Source organism: Ananas comosus, linkage group 1 (genome assembly GCF_001540865.1).
Source record: "Ananas comosus cultivar F153 linkage group 1, ASM154086v1, whole genome shotgun sequence".
Lineage (NCBI taxonomy): Eukaryota > Viridiplantae > Streptophyta > Magnoliopsida > Poales > Bromeliaceae > Ananas > Ananas comosus.
The window spans coordinates 14070840-14093644 of NC_033621.1; the positions used below are offsets into that span (position 1 = coordinate 14070840).

General features: G+C 29.4%; 1 protein-coding gene across 1 annotated transcript; it reads right to left on the reverse strand.

Annotated features, from left to right (window-relative positions):
* Positions 2187-2594, reverse strand: LOC109716088. Its single transcript, XM_020241435.1, has one exon. The coding sequence runs from the start codon at positions 2592-2594 to the stop codon at positions 2187-2189; it is 408 nt and encodes a 135-aa protein (XP_020097024.1).

Genomic DNA, 22805 nt, shown 5'->3' on the forward strand with positions numbered 1-22805 from the left:
ATCTACGATGATCATCTTCTTTTTTTTCTACCATAACAAATAATATAAGAAGGGTAAAAAAGTCAATTTACCTCATTTACTAAACAGGGTTACGTATTTTATCTATGGGTAACTATATTTTTCTAACGGATCCTAACAGTAGGAGTATATTTGAAAAAGTTAGAACTTTTATAAAGATAAATATAAAAAGTTAAACTTTGTAAGGATATATCTGCTATTTGATATGTTTACAGAGAGTTGTATGCAATTAACCCTTTTTAAATTAAATAATCTCAGCAAAATAAATCAAAAATTTTATTAAATTATTTAATGATTATATGAAATTAAATAATTTAAACTACTTTGAGGAGAGTAAAATCAGAATAATTAACCGTTAAAAAATCTAGATGAGATATAAAATTAGGCAAGGCGTTTAATTTAACTAACCATGAAATTTAAATCATAACAATAATAATTAAAAGTTAAAGAAAAGTTAACAAAAAAAATTATGAAGTAATAATGTCTATTTTTATAAATTTTTTGAAATTACAAATGTTTCTCTATTAAGTTTTAAATGTATAGATTTATCTCTATATAATGGTTAATATCATTTAACTATTAAATTTTTATCATTTGATTGGTATACATACATTAATAAAGAATAGATTTTTTAGATTTTTAAGAATTTATAATTTAAAATTCATCTAGAACAGTGTGATTGTTAGAAAAAAAAACTTATAGTGCATAATTTATCAGTTAACCGGTGGACAGAGATATATTTACAAATGGCTTTAAATTATATTTTTGGTCCACAAATTACGAGGCACATGACGCTTGAGTTTTTAAACTTTAATCTATTATAATTTATATCTCCATTCTTTAATTTTTTAAATTACTGTAATCAAGTTTCATAATCTAATTTAGAGGACTAAATACTGATATATTTTTAATACAAAAATAATATAATAATATTATAATTAATGACATAGTAATAATTATAATTTTACATTATTTTTATTAAAGTGACATGCTATATTTAGTAAACTAAATTAGGTTGCAGGACTTTATTATAATAATTTAGAACGTTAAAACAAATTATATAATTTTGAAGGGATATAATTACAATGTACAATTTTGTAGTTTTGTAGGGACACATATGCAATTAACACTTTTTTTTTTTTTCCTGGTAATAGGTTGGGGTGTTTTCGATAATCTCACCCCCACCTCGTTTTTAATGTTAATAAATGCTGTGAAAAGGTGAGAAATGCAGAGCGTGTGGTTTGGAGAAAAAAGGTGTGATGATAACAGCCCCCACGCTCGCGTTATCAATGTTAGTGCCAATCCTAATGACTAATCTACCCCTTTAATTAGTTGATTATTATGATTATTATTATTAACATTGTGAAGGACAAAAATTTAAAAATAATTTTTTAAAACAATATAAAATTTATCTAAATTATAAACTGTTTGGGTCCCGATATCCAATTTTTAAAAATTTTAATTCTACTATCCAACATTTCGATCAACTTGATTTGAATGATTTAATAAACTTAAATCTGAATTAAATATTGCTTAATTTAATATATATATATATATATATATATATGCATAAAATAACATAAAATAATAATTATTCTATGAGCCTGATGGAATTTAAATTTAGATGTCATATAAAATAATTTGAAACAATTATTTATCTTCAAAAATATTAACTCTCAAATATAAAGTTTTATGAGCAGCTTAAATTTTTTTTTTAGAAAAAGTAGCAAGCTACCTGCTTTATTCATTAAAAGTATGAACTAGACTACAGAAGTGAGGCAACTCGGGCCTTTAGAAAAAAAAAAAATAAAAAATAAAAAAAAAATAATGGACTGGTCGTAAGAGGGGTTCCCAAGACTTCAGTAGCTGCTTAATCCTATGAACACCCACAACAGGGTCAAAATGGACATTTCGAAAGATCAAATCGTTCCTGGCCTTCCAAATGGTCCACCAGCAAGCGACCAATTCAGGTAAGCTATTCTGTTTAATATGCATCCCTTTCTTGGCCGACCACCTATCCCAGATGTAACGTACATCTTCTCCTATCTCCCCAGCCTGAACTCTCTCTCGAATCATCACCATGCAGAGTTGGTAACAACGCATTGAGAGAATAGGTGGTCCACTGTCTCCTCATATACCCTATACAGCACACAACCAGAATCTCCGGTCTAGCCTTTCTTCACAAGGTTATCAGCTGTAAGAGGCTTCTTCTTAAGGACCAGCCAACAAAATACTTTAACCTTGAGGGGAATTTGGAGCTTCCAGATCTTGGAAGCGTGCCCATCTCTTGTACCCCCATCACTCAACGCTCTGTACACCGATTTGACCGAGAATACTCCGTTGTTACTCCATCTCCACCCAATCGTGTCAGGACTTTGCACTACTCTATAGTTGCCAACCCTTTCCCTTAGTGCAAATAGGTTGGAACCCGGTCCAGTATTAATGTTCGCCACGTCGCTTACACCAACTAGAATTCTATTCCAATTCCAATCATCACTTCCGAAGCAATCCTTGACCGTTAGTAGCTTGCAATCCGTCATCACGTGGATTCCCGGAAATGATGAAAGTAAGGTCATTTCCCCACACCATCGGTCCAACCAAAAGTCAATAGAGCTCCCATCACCCAACTTATACTAAATTCCCCATTTGAAAATATCTTTAGTAAGAATAACTCCCTTCCACCAGTATGAGTGTGGTCTGAAGAATTTTCCCTCCCTCATGGGTCGCCTTCTATTGTAATATAGAGCGCGGATAATCTTGGTCCACTGAAGGTGGGGTGCTATATAAAATCGCCACCACCATTTGACTAGTAGTGCCTGATTCATTATTGCTACATTCAAAATATCCAGCCCACCTTCCATTTTGCTCGCGTAGACGTTTCTCCATGCCACCAAACATTCCTTACCTGCAGAGTTACGCTCGTCGCTCCAGAAGAAGTCTCTGCGTAAGGCTTCAATACGATTGATCACCCATTTAGGTGCTTTGAACACTGACAAGAAGTAAAGCGGTAGATTTGTAAGGACATCGTTAGTCAGGATAAGTCTATCCCCTCTAGATAAGAGTTTAGCTTGCCATCCGTTGATTCTATTTTGGATTTTCTAAATGATCCCTCTTCAAACCTCCTTTGTTGGGGGTTTATGGGAAAGGGGAAACCCAAGATAAGTGGTAGGAAGGGTCCCAACTCGGCACTCGAGCAATTTTGCCAGTTTTGCCGCTTTGCCCTCAACCTGTCCAAGGTAAAATAGTTCTGACTTTTCTCTGTTTATTTTCAACCCTGAGGTTCACTGGAACATGTACTACATCAGCCTTAGATTTCTCATATAACTTTTTCTAACCACAGAGAAGAAGAAGGTGTCATCCGTGAACTGTATTAGGGTAGTTCTACTCTTGTCGATTGCTGATAATTTTTTTCATGATAGAAAGTTAATAATATCTATCAACTTAATAATATTTTATAACTACTAATGTTTATTTATTTAAACCAATTATAGTGAACATGGGATGCTCGTAACATTTACAGATTAAATTAAATTAAAATTTAAATATTAAGTTAAATTGAATTCTAACTTGTATTTTGAATTTAAATGGTTATTGATGACCAGATCTAATTTTCAATTAATTTATTTCCAATTTAGTTTAGTTACACCATAAATATTTTTTTATATGTGTTGCATAACATAATTTTTTAATAAATAACTAAAATTTAAAATTTTAGATTCAAATTTATGAATCAAGCTCAAATTTTAAATTTAATTCATAGTCATGATATTGCATTTTAAAAGTATTTTATTTTTCAAACCGAATTTATTTTTTATTAGTTCATTATTATTTTTTTAATGTGTATAAAATTATTTGTTATTTTATCTTAAATTTTTATCCATTATTATTATTATTATTATTATTATTATTATTATATATACTAGTTGAGTATATGTGCAAATGTACGTAATAATTATTTTAATTTATTTGAAATTGATATAAATTTGTATATCATATTCACCCAAATTTACAATAAAAATTATATTTTTTAAATTTCTATGTTATATTTTATTAGAAAATAATTATAATNACCCAAAAGTTTAATGTCAAAAAGTTTTTTTCCATTTGAAAACGATAATAGCTATTAAAATGAGCTTTCTTATAAAAGCTTTAACTAATACTAAGCTTTAATTTATATCTTTTGTAAAATTCTACTAGATTCAAAATTTACTTTTTTGGCATTTAATTTATTTTTTACAGTTAAAGTAACACCAGATGACAAAATGCATCTATTTCATATATTTATAAAAGTTCAGAAAATATAAAGCCTGCTTTACAAAAATAAAATAAAATGCAGAGTACATTTTCCCTATGCAATTAGGAAGAGAACTAAATTGCGAAGTACGATATATTCAGGGCGTTGTGTGCAATTTTGCCATTAAGGAATTTCCGTACGGGTTCCGCATGCGACGGGTTCCCGCAGAGTAGTTTATTCTGCGGAATCACGGGGTGTTTTTTTTTTTTTTTTTTGGTTATGCGCTCGCTCCGAGGAATTTAATTCGTGTACCTCCGTGTCCCTTTCTCGTGCGCCACGTGACAGGGGTATTTTCGTCCGAACGGAGCTTTTTTACTAGGTGGAGCCACGTGTACTTTGCAACTTCGAAATCGGAATTACTCCGTGGACCGGGTCCACCACGCCAGCTAAGAACACTCTTTTTTTGGGAAAACTTCAAAAACCCCCTATGTGGTTTCGTATTTTCTCACTTTGCCTCCCTGTGGTTTAAAATGTATCAATTTGCCTTCCCGTGATTTCTTTTTTCTTTTTTTCTTATCAATTTCATTATTATTTTTTCTTAAATCAGTGATAAAGTTAAAATTAATGGGTACTAAAGTGAATATTTGATAAATCTAGATAGGTATCTGAAATTTTTTGTATATAATTTAATGAAATATTAACGAAAAAGCTACCGAAAAGATAAAAACGAAACCACATGGGGGCAAAGTGAGAAACTACGAAACCACGGGTTCTTGAAGTTTTTCCCTTTTTTTTCTTTGGCACATTGCACTTTGGTTTTTCAACTTTAAGTTCTATTTTCAATTTCAATATTCTATATTATTTTTATATTTTTTAATTTCTCATTAATCTAAAATTTAAGTATATGTTTTAATCTAAAAGTATCAAAATTTAATTCACATTTATTTTAAAATTTTAAAATTTAATTTTGATCCATTGTAACTAAAATTTTTTAATTATTTATTCAAATTTGATATCAAAAATTAAATTTAATTCATAATTTAGACTCAAATTTTAATTCTAATATAAAATAGATGCATATTAATGCTATTTTTAACAGATTGATCATAACCGTTCATTTTTATTTTAGATATTTTTTAATAAATTGATCTAACTGTTTGTAGGATTAGATTTATAAATAGATAGAGATATTATTTTTAAACAGATTGATCATAACTGTTCATTTTTTAAGATAATTTTTAATAAATTAATCATAACCGTTAATAGAAAATATTTTAATTTTGTCTGTTATCGTAAGAATTCTTATACAGTTTTATATATAACTAATTGATTGTATGTACAAATGCACATATAATTATTTTAATTTATTTCAAATTAATATAAATTTGTATATCGTATTTGTTAAAAAATTTACAATAAAAATTATATTTTATAAATTCATATGTTGTATTTTATTAGAAAATATTTGTAATATTATTTTTTATACACATTAAATATTTTTATATATTTTTTCATTTTTGATGAAGCTAAATTTAAATATGTGTTTTAAACTGAAAGCATCGAAATTTATTTCATATTTACTTTAAAATTTAAATTTAAATTTTGATTCACTGTAATTAATTTTTTAATCGGTAATTAAAATTTGATATCTAAAATTAAATTTAATTATGATTTAAACTCAAATTTAGTTTAATATAAACTAAATGGATGTGAATGCTGTTATTAATAGATTGATCATAACCGTTTGTTTTTATTTAAAATATTTATTACCGAATTGGTCATGGGATTAGATCTATAGATGGATCGAAATGTTATTTTTTAATAAATTGATTATGACTATTCGTTTTTATTTGAAACATTTTTTAATAAACTGATCATAACTATTTATGTAGGATATTCATTTTGTTTGTTTTTGTCGGTGATTCTAGAAATTTCTATATACTTTTAATATAGATTTTGATTTTGATGGGTCAAATTTGGAATAAAAAATAGTTTAGGACTTTTTCGAAGCAAATGAGAATATTATGAAGTGGGTCCCCAGAAAATGAGTGATCCACACCGTCCATTGTAAACTGTCCACGTGGACGCGACAAAATGCGGTACAGCGAATACGCAATACCCGCGGTGGGTAAGAATCGCAGAATCTGGAAGCCGCTACGGTACGGGCCATGCCCGCATGCGGACGCATTCGATCCACCGTTCAAAATCCCCATACTCAATTTCCACCGTTCACTGCCTGAATGGTGGGTTTAGATATTTGGGAATTTCCGCCAAATTGCAGAAAAACCCCTATATGTATAATATTTTGAAATTTAATCCACTCAATAAAATTTAGAAAAAATTTCTTTATTTTAGTGATTTGTTGCCTAACTCTTTTACACAATTTTTTTTTTATAAAATATAAAAATTCTTAAATTTAATTTTAAATATGAATTATATATCTTATATGGTAGGACAGTAATGCCCACATTTTTTCGCCATGTTAACCTACATAAAATTTTTTTCGTAATATCAATTTTTCTAATATAAAAAATAAAAAAATATAATAAATTATTTAAAACAGAAGATAATAGTAGGATGGTTGGATACTAGTTAGTTATTTTTTTATTTGTGATTATTCTAATATTGCGTAGATAATAAAATTGTAGAAATAATAGAGCGAGAAAATGTGTATTCTTATGTATTTTTTGTGCATTTTTATGTGTTAAGGAGTGGCCTCCGATTTTTTTTTTTTTTTTCAAAATTTAATTTTAATCTCTATTCTTTGAGAGTAAACTTAATATTGTCCCCATTATTATAGGTAAAAAAAATATATAATTTACTTAAATTATGAATTATTTTGATTTAGCTACTCAATCTTTAAAAATTTTGATTGTACTGCCTAGCCTTTCAATTATTTGATTTCGGTCAATCAATAATACTTTTACTTTAAAATTTAGGTTAATTTACTTATTTTAATAAATTTATAATGACGAGAATTATATAGAGTATAGTAACTAAATGTACAAAAATAAATGATACATTCAAATTTTTGAAGCTAAAAAATATTGCTGACTAACTCAAATTAAATAAATTGAAGGATTGATTAGTAAAATTAAAATTTTGAAAAATTGAATAGCCAAAGTTCTGTTATGTTTTTACTTTTATTATAAAGTCAAATTGACTTATTCTATCATCGAGTTTATCAATAAAAAAATAATATCTAAAATATATTATTATTTTTTATAAAAAATTTAGAAAAAACTTTAAATACTATTTCTGTGATTTTACACTTTCTCACTTCAGTACTCTGTGATTTAAAGTGTATCAATTTAATATCCTGTGGTTTGATTTTTATCTTTTTTATATAGATTTCACTAATTTTTTTCGTTAAATCAATGACAAAGTTAAAACTAAAGGGTACTAAAGTGAATTAATATTCGATAAATCTAGGTGGGGTATCTGAAGTTTTTTATATATAATTTAATAAAATATTAACAGAAAAACTGACGAAAAAATAAAAAATAAAATCACAGGACACTAACTTGATACGCTTTAAACCACACACTACAACAGAATTAGGTTATAGGGACACATGTTTGGGACACTTTTGAGTAAGTGTCCAATTTATGCTAAAACTTAAAAAAATATCTGCTAATGCCTAAATATAAAGTCCAATCCAACCAAAAATAAAAGATTACTCTACTCAACCCACCACACCCAGTCCATTTGGCCCGATTACAAACAGAAAAGAAAAAAAAAAAGAAAAATCAATTGTCATCTTTTCTTCTCTCTTCACTCAATCCACTGAAATTCTAGACGAAAAGCCTTTCCTATCGTCCTCCTCCGCCACCGCAGCCAACGAGATAGAGTTTCGGTGGTTGCTAAATGCTTAAATAAGTGTTGGTAAATTAGCAGCACTCTTTTAGGTTATAGTGACACTCTTTAACTGTCACTATATACCTAGCGACTCCACATATAGCAACACTTTTTAAAAGTGTCGGTAATTTTAGTTAACATCACTTTTTTGACATGTACCTATATTTAAAAGTGTCACTATAGACCGTTTTTGTTGTAGTGACATGATACTGAAATGAGAACGTGCGAAACCACATGGATGGTATTTGAAGTTTACCCAAAAGTTTAATGTCAAAAAGTTTTTTTCCATTTGAAAACGATAATAGCTATTAAAATGAGCTTTCTTATAAAAGCTTTAACTAATACTAAGCTTTAATTTATATCTTTTGTAAAATTCTACTAGATTCAAAATTTACTTTTTTGGCATTTAATTTATTTTTTACAGTTAAAGTAACACCAGATGACAAAATGCATCTATTTCATATATTTATAAAAGTTCAGAAAATATAAAGCCTGCTTTACAAAAATAAAATAAAATGCAGAGTACATTTTCCCTATGCAATTAGGAAGAGAACTAAATTGCGAAGTACGATATATTCAGGGCGTTGTGTGCAATTTTGCCATTAAGGAATTTCCGTACGGGTTCCGCATGCGACGGGTTCCCGCAGAGTAGTTTATTCTGCGGAATCACGGGGTTTTTTTTTGTTTGGTAGCGCTCGCCCTCCGAGGACAGTAATTCGTGTACCTCCGTCTCCCTTTCTCGGCGCCCACGTGACGGGGTTCTCCGATACGGGAAGCTTTTTACTAGTTACCACGGGTACTTCAACTCGAAATCGAATACTCGTGACCGTCTCACCACTCCACTAAGAACACTCTTCTTTTTGGGGAAAAACTTCAAAAACCCCCCTATGTTGTTTCGTATAATTCCTTTGGCTCCCTGGTTTAAATGTATAATTTGCCTTCCCTGATTCTTTTTCTTTTGTCTTATCATCATTATATATTTCTAAAAGTGATCGAAATAAGGGACAAAGTTGAATATTTGATTAATACTAGATAGTATCTGAAATTTTTTGTATAAATAATGAATATTTACAAAAAAAAGTACGAAAAGTAAAAACACCCACATCGGGCCAAAGTGACAAAACTACGAAACCACCGGTCTTTGAAGCTTTTTCTCCTTTTTGTCTTTGGCGACTTGCACTTGGTTTTCAAACTTTAATTGTTGTCATGTTCAATTTCAATATCTATATAATTTGTTCTCACTTATGAATGGCAATATTTTATCTTAAATTAATGTAAAATATTTGACTCGATTATTTAATTATAGTAATAACTCTATAAATCCAATTTATTATTAAATATTAATTATATCGATATAGTCATATATTCATCTAGCTTATCTTGATTATCAATATAAATTTATATCCATTTACTAAGGATTAGCAAACACATCATATTCAGTCAACTAATTAGAATTTGATTGAATATTTAAAAGCTTAGCAAACAGTACTCAAATAAAGTGGATACCCAATGCTAGTTTGGCTTCGTCGGTCTGACGAAACATGTTAACTTGTCCCTAAATTATTGATTTGATTTAGCTATTATTATCGAGAAAATAATTATTTCAACGAGCGATTTATGTACCATTTTTTATTCTAAATCTTACGCCGTCACATTCAGGCCATGGTCACCTATCAAGGTAGTGCCACTTAATTATATTAAAATATTAAGATTGTAAAAATTAAAATAATCATTTCTACATAGTTTTTCCGCAATTAAAACTAGAATATACGGTAGCCTTGAATATTTGTAGTCATGGAACCAAAGGTGAACAGGACAAATCCCAGTTGGAAGTCTTGGGGACAGTCGGACCAATGTGGTTTTTTTTTTTTTTTTTTTTTTTTTTTTTTCTTTTTTTCCGACAGAATAATAACACCTAACTGCGTTGGATGTTAATCCCTGATATGTGAAAATATTTGAAAACGCTTATTAGGCAATTGATTAAACAATAAATGTTAATTTGATTTTTAATGAAATAAATGATTATGATATAAACATGATAAGTGTTTTTTTTACTTGATCAATATGCACATTAAAAAAGCCTTCTCCTAACACTCAAGAATCTGAATCAAGAATGAAACAATTGATTTCTAAAGCTTTTTACTCTATTATCTTGGTAATTATTTTATTTTAATAATCTTAAAAAACTCGAACTAAAATAAATCAAAGTACCATAAGTCAAGATTCACAGAGAATATGTAAACTTATATATAATAAATGCTAGATATCATATTTGACGTACTATTATCCTATTTAATGATAAATTACCAATAACAAAAAAGCACGGAGATAAGTGCGAAATTTTCGAATCACGATCAAGATGGAAATGAGTAATCATAGAAGGAGCTAGTAAGCTTATGCCACACATAAAATATTTTATGTTAAAAATATAAATGAGTATTACACTTATTTTGAAAAAAAAAAATAGTAGTACCACTTATTATTCATGATGTACTTATTTATTAATTTATATCTAAAAAGAAAGGATGATATATACTAGTTATATCATATCAAACTCAAAAAGTGTTTACCCCTAAACACCTAGGACAAATATAAGCATAGATGCATGGTTGGTCAAATTTGAATAAATCACAATAATACATTATTGTATAATTAACCAAACCAGGATATTAGTGATCAGCATAAGATGTGTCATAAATTAAATTGAATTGGCTCTATTCATCAACACTAACCGTGCAAGAGACAACCACATAATACAAAATCACACATGAGTAGTAGAGACAAAATCAAGGGTAAATAAATCCTTGGTCAACTTGATTTTATATAATATCCCATTCACCTAAATTGAAAATAATAAAAAATTAATAATGCATAAGAGCTGCAAATGCGAACTGAAATTATAAATAATACATCAGGGACTATACATACAAAGGAAAAAAAAGGATACAATATACTCAGAAGCTAAATATACTAAAACGTGGTAGTGGTCACTAAATAAAACAACATAAAAACAAATGGAACCTGATAATGCTTCTTCTTATCTTCTTCTTCCTCTCTCTCCTCCTCCCTCTCCTTTATATATATATATATATAATATATATAATATATATATAAATAATATAATAAAGTGAACACATGCTATCCTGGAAACGACTTCCGGCTCCAAGCAGTTTTCGAGTTGCGACTTTCGAATCGTCGATCGCCCGTTAAACATGATCAGATTGGAGTAACCTAAAAATAAATTTTATATTCGCTCTCGATTTGCTTCGTGATCGAATGGGCTCAAAAATAATAATTATCAAATGCCGTAGTGACCGTTTCAAATAACGTGTAGAAATATTCAAATCACGTGAATGTGGATATGGAAAATCTTTAGACTATAGAAATAAGATCAATACTTTGATTAAAATTTCCAATTCATATATATATTTTGTAAGATTTTTATTATTCAGCCTGTGATTTGAGATCCCCTTAATCGTTCACATAAGCAAATATAATCAAAATAATAAAATTTGTTCTAGGTATTTCCAAATACTCTACAATCAATTTAAACGGCAACTCGATCGACGATTCAATCGCAACATCGAAAACGAGCTGAAGCACAAAGCTCCGTGCTTTCTACAGCATATAAGCCTCAACTCTATATAATAATAATATATAAGAATATACTATAATATAATATATATATATATATATATATAATATATATATGTATATAGATTTTTGTGCAATGAAATATACACTGTCATCTATATACAAAGACCAATGCATTAAAATAATATTCCAACCCATCGTATGTACGTACTCTCAACCCAAATGAGTTAATATACAATATTAACCTGATCTAATGAATAATGCACTGGTAAGAAACACTACGACACATTCTTACACCACTGCATTCCAATACTTAAACTTTCCTTTCCTTCTTCTGCTTTCTCTTTTGTATTTTTTTTTGGTTTTTTTATTTTGTTTTGTTTTTTTCTCTCTCTCCTCACTTTCTCTAAAGTTATCATAGCACATAATAAGGAACAAATTTATGAGCATCATCATTCCTAGCAACTATCACTTTTTTGAGATTCGAATACTCGATGAACGATGAATTTAACAGTTTCAAAGTGGAAATAATCTCCATAAAATTAATTTTTTGTTTCGAAGATCGCTGATCAACAATTTTAGTTACTAAAAAATCCATTAGTTTTTAAAATTTCTCAGAGGGTCTTTTAATTGACGCAAGCATAATTTGGTCATAACTCAGGTTTAGGTAGAAGTATTTATCCTACCGCCGACCATGATGAAAGACTAAATTTTGAGTATTTTTTATGAAGACGACTTCAAACGATCTCTCGATAAAAGTTGTTTTCAAGATATTGAGCTGATCATGTTGACTTAAATGAGCCAGCATCTTATCCTGTGGCGGGAGGCCATGTTGGACCGAGTTATGTTCGAAGTGGCGTGAGACTGGGTAGACCGAGTCATGTTCGAAGTGGCATGAGGATGGATGGGCCGAGTCACAATCAAGACACGTGGGCGATGTATTTGTACGCTCTAAGTGAATTTGTTGTGTATTTCTAATAGCTCAAATTTTTGGGATTAATGGTTAGCGCCAACGATCCGACAGATCTTTTGGCTTGCAGTAGAAATATTTTCTTAGCATAATTAACTAACATTTCTGATGTTTTATAAAGTTGATTTAGGGCCAAATATTGTAATTACCTCATTAATCCAAACATGCATCCCCATAGTGAGTGAAGAGATTAAATCAAAATTAATTTTGGGTAGTGCATATCAATTTTGGTGATGCCATTTTTGAGTGGTTAAAAAGAAAAAAAAAGATGCCCATCAAACTTTGTGTTGTCCATTAATTAGTTCCCTTTCAAAAGAGACATTTGCTTTGTTCCCCACTATATATATGTATACACTTATCAAAAAAGAAACCCTTTTTTGAAGAATAATTAATTGGGAATTTTTATCTTATGGTTGTTATATATATATAATTTGGTGCATGTGTGATTTTTTTTTATTAAAATGGATTTTAATCCAATTTGACTCAACTTTCGGAAAGTGCCCAACAAGAGGATTAGGCCAAATTTCAGGCTAATTGACCTAGCCATTAAGTCTAATTTTTTTTATTTTATTTTTTATTTTGAAAGTGTTCTTGCTGAATATAAATTATTAAAACAAAAATCTGATAAAACAAATAAGTAAATATAGGTCACAAAAAAAGTAAAGTGTAGGTTTTACACGGTCGTAAAATTGTTTTGTTTTGCTACTATGTGGTTTTCTCTATGTACCATTATAAGGAATTAATGTTTAGTAGAGTAAACAAAATACTATAATTTACAAGCCAGAGATAATAAACTTATGCATGCTGATTCCAATATATATATATAGTAGTTGTGTTGATGCATTTGAATTCAAGTGTTATAGTTGGAACTACACGCGGGAACTATGTCCCAACTGGCCATGATTCCAGCTGCCGCAGTTAGAAAGAGTAATTTTAAATAAAATAATAATTTTATCTTAATGATCTTTTAAAAGAAAAAAAATATTTTTTCTTTAATATTAGAGGTAATCTCACCGTTCAGTATATAAAACATGAGCTTTTATCGATACAAGTTCTTAATTCCATACAATCAAATAAATTATTTATAGCTTAGCTACAATACTTAATTTCTACTACATCTAAATAAAAAAGATATATATAGTTCTAGTTACTCCATATATTTTTAACTGTACGCATCTTCAAATATACTGCATTTATAATTATATATATCCAAACAAATGGCTCCTAAAATTATATATAGTACAGTTACAACCATGCGCAAGCAAAGAGTGCCTAATTATTTAGGAGAAAGCATAAATGTCCGTATATACTTGCATTAATTGTTAATAGATCAATACATTAATAGATTATTGTCATCTTTGAAACATGCCACACAATGCACTTTTAATTAAGTAGCACAATTCTTGAAGCAATTATTCGAACTAGTGGATGGGATCATGAAAACGCTACTTGTCACCTCTCATGTGTTGCAATATTGATACCTAAAACTATATATATGTAGAATTTTCTTCAAGTTAACTCCTTTGGACTCAAACTAATTAAACTCTAAAAGAGATTATTATCAAAGGTTTTAGGCTAAATTACAGAAAACCCCCCTGTAATAACCCGTTTTTTCACTTTTGCCCCCTGACATTTAAAAACCTACACTTTGCCCCCTTGTAAAATAAAAAATGTGCACTTCACCCCTACCGTTAGGGTTCCGTTAGGGGTTCTGTTAAAAAATATTTTTTTATACCGAAAATACCCCTCTGCCTCTTCTCTGATGCTTCGCTCCCTCCGGCTCGCCGCCTCGCCGCCTCGCCGTCCTCCACTGCTTCGCCCTCGCCCACATCCCTTTCGTCCTCCTCCGCCACCTCGCCTTCGCCCTCGTTGTCCCTGCTTACCTCTCCATTAACACCTATCTTAGTATCCTCCCTACTGTCGCCGAAATCGATGGGCGGCGACGGTGTAGGAGGAGAAGGGGAGTAGGTGGAGAAGAAATTGGAGAGGAATCGTGGCCAATTGAGATGCAAATAGCGGCGGATCGAAGGGGCGGCTGAGGAAGCTCAGGAAGAAGACAACAATGGCGAGGGGCAAAATGGTCATTTTACACACCGTGACCCCCCTGTGAACATTTTTTATTTTACAAGGGGGCAAAGTGTAGGTTTTTAAATGTCAGGGGGGGAAAGTGAAAAAGTGGGTTATTACAGGGGGGTTTTCTGTAATTTAGCTAAGGTTTTACCAGAATCTTCTAGAAGCATCTACGGGTATCGAGATTGCGGATGCAGAAATCAAAGAGTTAAATGTCTCCTAAAGTTTCGAGAAGATATAATAAATATCGACTCTTAGGAGCTCATAACCTTCCGTTTTGACTTGTAGTTTTGTACGCGCGCGCCACTTGGCCTTTTCTAGTTGCTCTTTTGAACAACGAGTGACCTATATACACTAGCGGCCTCCAAGCCCTCAAGATAACTTAGTTGTACTTTTTCACTCTCAAACAATAGAATATTATATTCTTTCAAACACTCTCTCTCTTGTATTTAGTTGTTAGGACAAGTAGATTCGGGCTAGCAAGCGGAGAGACATGCTTGCTAATTTCGTGACTGAAATCGAGCGTCGCACGAGTTTAACAAAGGATTTTTGCATCAGTTTTGTGACATATAGGTGATAATATTCGCCGGGCTAGTCTAGTTATTGTCACCTGAGAAACCAATAAAGATGTCAAAGATTTGATATTTTACATACTACAACAAAATATGTTTTAAACTACGCTTCTTAGACGACGCTATATTCTAGTATCTTCATATTCGTTCTTTTTTTCACATGAATTTAGAAGATTTGAGAAAATATTTTGCAATTTGATAGAGTATTCCGTAAAGTTTTCGGTGAAAACTGTTAAAGTTTTTGTGGAACTTGGTATCAATCTTCTTTTGACAACGTTTAGAGTAAACATCGACCGTTCCTAGCGCAAGTGGCAAAGCGTTTCGTGGTTAGCATTTAAGGTCTCAAATTCGAAACCTAGCTGTTTTACATTTTCAGCTAAGTGTATTTCAAAAAAATAAATGAAGCGTATAGCATGCTACCTTACTCTTAAAAAAAAAAAAACTTTTAGAGTAAAGGGTTATTCATCATTTTGGATCCATAAACCACAAGTATCGAGAAGCAAGGGTTACTTAGAAAGGTAAATTCGTTCCTCACATTTTTTTGCTCTTTTTTGTACTAAGGATAATATTCATGCCAATTCTAAGCTAGGATTCTTTTCTTACTCTTATCTATAAATAGCTTGCTTTAGTGTTGTTACCGGTGAAATACCCGCACGAAGCTGCGGATATAAAAATATTTTTATAATAAATTTTATTTTTTTAATATTTTTATATAGGTTTATAAATCTAATTATTAATTAAATAAAAGTTATATAAAAATAATTTAATAGTTAAATCTATTTAAATAAAAGCCATTAAAATTAGTATATGCACAAAGTAAATTTATACAATAATTTATTTTATAAAAATTTATATGAAAAGGATTTGAGATAAATCTATCAAAATAATTAAAAAAAAATCAATAAATAGAAGGAAAATAAAATTGTAGAAGATATTGTTTAATAAAATTAATAATATATACACACATACACTATATTTTTAAAATTTTACTCCTGAAACTTAAATTCCGTATTTTTTTTATACAATGAAATTTTATGTGATTTAAATTTCATCTATCAAATTAGATTTTATTATGCGATTTACTATGTGTATTTTTAATAAAATTAATTAATTATATTGTATAAAACTAATTATTAATAAATTTAATTAATTAATTAATTTCATAGAGTTTAGAGATTTAAAATTTTAAACTTTGAAGCTTAAAATTTAGAATTTTAAAATTGAATTAAAAATTTAAATATAAATATAAATTTTTAAAATTTAAAACTTGAAAATTGGAAGTATCAAAATTTTAAATTTGATATAAAAATTTAAAACTTTATTATATTAGTATAATATATATATATATATTATATATATTATATATATATATATAATATATATATAGAGTTGATTGGATACTTTTACAAGTATCATCCCCATGTTGCTATCATATTTTTTAGCCCAGTTGAATCTACTTTTTGATTACAAATAGCCCTTGGATCAACACTATTCCACCTACACTACCTACCCACTACCACCATCATCTCAACCTCACATCTCTCATTCCAGGGCTAAAACACACAGTATCACTTGGTGAACTTGTAAAAGTATTCTAGCCCTACTCGATATATATATATATATATAATATATATATATATATATATATATATATATATATTATATAATATATATATATATTATAGAGTTTGCTAGAATATTATCGGAGTAGTAAACGGCTCGGTTTACTACGATTTCGTTTTCGATGATAGAGCCTTCCAATGATCATCGGCCACGTTAAACATGATCTAAACTATATAACTATATGAAAATTCAAATTACATATTTTCGATATTGTTCTTTTGTCCATCAAGTGAACAAAAAAATGAATGGCTGAAATAAAGTCTTCAAAAAGTGATGATACAATTTTTATATTTGAGATCTAGAGTCTAGATCTTATTTTAAATAGTTTAAAGAATTTTTAACAAAAATTTAGTTAATTTGAACTTTTCTATACCGTTAAACAGACGAAATGCACCATATCGGCATTAAAATTATAGATTTTGTGACCCTTGATCGTTCAGTTAATGATGCTAAAAAATTATAAAATTTGATTTTAGATAATTAAATGGTCAATCATGTTCAACGGTGCCGATGTCGATTTGAAGCGCTATCATCAAAAACAAATCCGGTAGGTATCGCAGCAGTTTACTACGGATAGTAGCCCAGTCAAACATCATATATATATATATATATATATATTATATAAATATATATATATATATATATATATATATATATATAATTAGCGCTACTATACTATTGGTAGCACGGAGCGCTCCGTGCTACGAGTTGCTTTTGATGATGCGGCTTCCAAATCGACGATCAGCTCCGTTAGACTTGATCTACACTATTGATAGTATTTAGAACTAAAATTCATAATTTTTCGATATCATTTTATCTATCAAACAAGTAGTCTAAAATTGAAATGGCTGCAAAATAAAAATCTCATGAAAAATGATGATAAAAGATTTAAATCAAGATCCAGATATACTAATTCTACTCTAAATAGTGAAAAGAATTTTCTATAAAATTTTTCATCGCATTTGGATTGTTTTACACCGTTAAACTCCAAACACACCACATCGGCCATTAAATTTTCAATTTTGAGATCTTTTGATCACTAGTCAAATGATGTCGAAAAAAAATTAAAATTTAGTTTCTAAATACTTTCAATAGTGTAGACAAGTCTAACGGAGCCGATCGTCGATTTGGAACCGCATCATTGAAAACAACTTGTAGCAGCACGGAGCGCTCCATACTACCAACACATAGTAGCCGGACTCGTATAATATATATATATATATATATATATATATATATATATATATATATATATAGAGGGAGAGAGAAGGGGAGTTTGGGGGGACACGTGTCACCATGTGGTCTCCAAACCCTCCTTTAATATAGTTAGATAGATTATTATTATAATTATTATTTTTAAAATTAGGGCAATTCCTTGGTAGCATATCCTTGGCATAGAACAATGTACAACTAGCATAAAGTTGCACGTACCAAAAAAGAATAAAAAAGAATTAAAAAGAAAAGAAAATGGCCTCATCAGCATTGTCCCATGTAGTGCTCATCACCCAACACGTTTTTCTTTTTCTTTTGGGTGACAAAGTTATATACCAAATGCTAAATTTGAGCAATATGTTACAAATCTATGCAAAGTTAGTTAAGTTAAATGGCTTTTAATCTATGTACATATCTTGACCAAATAAGCCTAGCTACCAAACTAGCTAGCTAGTTATTAGGGGCTATAGTTTAGACCTAGATCGAGACGCGATAGATGAAGTGCTGTTCGAGCAGTACTTTAAATTGAATCCTCACTTTTGATTTTATTATTACACTTCAACTTTCCTCTAAGATAACGATCTATATATATTTTATTCAGCTTGCATGAAATATATTAAAAATAACTGCAGCTAAAAGTAAAATCAAAAGTAATATCTAAAAAGACCCTAATTAGTTGTCGATTTAAAGATCCAGTATATACATATACTTATACTTCGAGTACTGTAAAAATTAGTTCTAAGATTCTAAAATTAGCTGTTAATTATATTGGACAAACTTTTCCTAAGAACAAAAATATTCATGTTTTGCATTAATAGGATTAGCTACTAATTAACTAGACTTGTTTATTGTTTTGACCCTTTTTTTTACTCTATTACACCTTTAATTTTAAGGCAAATTTAGGAAATAAGGTTTTAGCTTAGATGGACAAAGATAATAGTTCTAGTACAATGGGGACAACTAAGAGCCTATGTAATATATAATATATATTATATATCCAGGTATCAACTACTTTATAATTTAATAAGTATATACTTATCTTAAGTGTTACATATTTAATCAAGTTAATTAATATATTCTACATGTTTTGACCTAACGAACCAAAAAAGCATGATTCTAGCCTTTTCTCCTCTTGCATTATCCATATATATAATTTAGTCTTTGTTAAAGCAACGACCATTCGATTTTAACTTGGACTCTTTGAACTTTGATATCATGTAGAATTTGAACTCGTACTCTTTAATTAGCTCTGATATCATGTGAAACAACTGATTTTATCTAAAAATTATTATGTGAAATAATAAATTTTTTTTTCTAAAATCTTATGTTGCTGAAAATCTGCAGAGTTTACATGTGAATATTTTCCGGTCAAATGTATAAAAAGAGACAAATTAAATGGTCCATATACTAATGGATTTAGAGCTAATGAGCTTTAAGTTATTAATTAGGTTGAATAAATTATATTAAATTTGTCACATATTTTGAACCCGTATGGGCCTGGATTGAAACTGAAACTTGTAAATTTGAATCCCATCAAGTAGATATATATATGTAAAGGATGAGGCTAGTATGCTTCTGGAAGCTGCTTCCAAGTCGTTTTCGATGTTGAAAATTTTGGATCGATGATCGGCTTCTTTAGACTTGAACTAAAGTATTTGAAATATTTATAAATAAATTTTGTAATTTTTTGATATCATTTGCCTAGTGATCGAAAGGGCTCAAAATCAACCGCTGAAAATAAAAATCTTACAAAATGTGATGATATAACATTAAAATTTTATATCAAAGATATTGATCTTATTGTATATAGTATAAAGAATTTTCTATCAAAATTTCACTTGATTTGGATATTTCTACACCGTTAAACTTGCAAACGCCTCAGCATGGTCATTAAAATTATTAATTTTGAGTTATTCGATCATTAGGCAAATAATATCAAAAAATCATAATATTTATTCTAAGTATTTCGAATACTCTAGATTAAATTTAATATAGCCGATCGTCGATTCAAAAGTTCCAACATTGAAAACGACTTGAAAGCACGGAAGGTGCCGTGCTTCTAAAAGCATACCAGCCCGGCCCAGTCTATATGTAAAATCATTAGTAAGTGAGAATTTTTCACATTCCAACTTGAAAGAGACTCTTAACATCTTTAAACCTACATATGAAGCCTATATATACATCGACAAAACCCAAGATTATATTACACAAAAATAATTCAAATTAGGTACAAGTTTCAACATAATATATTAAATGCATTATTATTATTAATTATCATAAAATTATGGTGGGATGAGCTATAAGATCACTACAAACATAATAACCAAGAAAAAGAAAAAAAAAAATAAAAATGAAAAGAGATCACAATTTATAAGTACTAATAACTTGGTATTTTGAAAAATATAGAAGCTCAATTATATATATATATATAGGCTGGGGCTGCTATACTCATATGAGTATAGAGCCCTTTGTATTCATAAGTTTTCGACCGTTCAGAAAAAAAAATATGCGGTTAGGATGAAAGTGGTTACGGTTAGGTTGATAGTGGACCCCCTAGGGTTGAGTGAGTGGTTTGTTGAATACTATAATCTAACGGGTGAAAATGATTAAAGGATAGATCTAATTGCCAAAAACTTATGAGTACAATAGGCTTTATACTCATAAAAGTATAATAGCCGGACTCATATATATATATATATATATATATATATATATATATATATATATATANGTTGAGTAGGTGGTTGGTTTAATAGTATAATCTAATGGTTGAAAATGATCAAAGACGTAGATCTAACGGTAAAAAACTTACAAGCACCAAGTGCTTGGTACTTTTACAAGCACCATAGTCGGACTCTATATATATATATATATATATAGTCCGGCTGGGATACTATCGATAGCACGAAGTTTTCTGTCGTTAGATTTACCTCTTTTATCATTTTCATCCGTTCGATTATACTATTCAACCAACCATCCACTCAACCCTAGGGGCCCACATCATCCTAACCGCATATTTTTTAATCTAAGAGCAGAAAACTTAATAGCATCAAGTCATTGATGCTATTAATAGTATTGCAGCCTAGTTTTATATATATATATATAGAGAGAGAGAGAGAGAGAGAGAGAGAACAGGACTACTGTGCTATTAGGAGCACAGTAGCCTTTGTGCTCCTAACTTTCTAACCACCATAAAGTTTGATGGATGGTTAGAATGAGAGAGGGAGGAGATATAGGGGAGAAATTGGGTGTCTCAATTTCTCTTCTCCTTAAATTTTTCTCGAATATTTTCTCCCTCTCTCATTCTAACCACCCATCAAACTTGATAGGTGGTTAGAAAGTTAGGAGTACAAGGGCTGCTGTACCTCTAATAGCACAGTAGCCATTATATATATATATATATATATATATATATATATATATATATATATATATATATATATATATGTATTAATCTCCCTTTGATCTTCATCACATTGTACAAGGACGGTCGAACTACTGCCAACTTAATCCATGCCATCATCTCTATAACCACTCTTACTATTTATTATTATTATTATTATATAACCAATATTTTGCTGCTTTAATTTTCGTGGTGAAGTGTCATATTAAAACATTCATCAAATATCTGTGTACTTATTTATTTGTAGAAGATAACTTAGATGAGAATTCCGAGTATGTTTGGTAAAGGATGTATACGTAGGTTGTTTTGAAAAAGAAACGCACAACATAAACCTGTACGCACTGTTCAATGAGATCATGCATGCATGGGAAGCGTGTGGACTCTTCTCAAACCTTTAAAAAACCATGAAAAATCAATTTTCAAAAAAAAAATTCTTAAAAAAAATATATATATATATTTTTAAATAATGCGAAACAATTGTTATTTCTCTAAATACTCCATCTCACTTATTGCGCGTTCTGATTCCATGTTAAATAATACGAAATATCTATTATTTTTTAAAAGGTTAAGCTAGTAAAGAATGGTATTTAAATATTTTTATGTTTAACAAATTTTTTTCTATAGATTTTTATTTTTATGATAAAAAATTAAAGAAGACTTTTTCAAAGTGGGACGATAAAAAATGCCTAGAATTATTTTTTTCAAAACCAAACACCGCCTAATTAAATGGAATAATTAAATTTACATGTCAAATTAATTTTTCGAATTGCATTGTATTATATATTACTCAAATATTAATCCCATATTTGGACAAATTATAACATTGTCTTTGTAACCTAACGAAAAAAACATTAGTCTCGTATTAGATACAAATATTTACTCATATTCTACTTATTGATGAATTGTTAAAAAATGTATTGTTGTGCTATACTATTATGTTAAAATAGATTTAAAAAGCTATATGTTTTGAGACTCGAAAAAAATATATAAATTGGGATTCAAATTTAAGGCCGTGGTTTTAACTAGTGTAAACAATTCTTGAAGTAAAATAAATGTTAATTAAATTAAAGTAAAAAAAAAATGTATAATTTCAATTTATTATTATTTCCAAACGTTTAAACACGCAACATGTTGATAATTAAAAGCATGGATGGGCCAAATTAATTTGAGCCTTGTGGAAAAAAAATGGGCTAAAAATATTGGACCAAATTTGGGCCTTTTGAGGCCCAACAAAACTAATCCCAACATGTT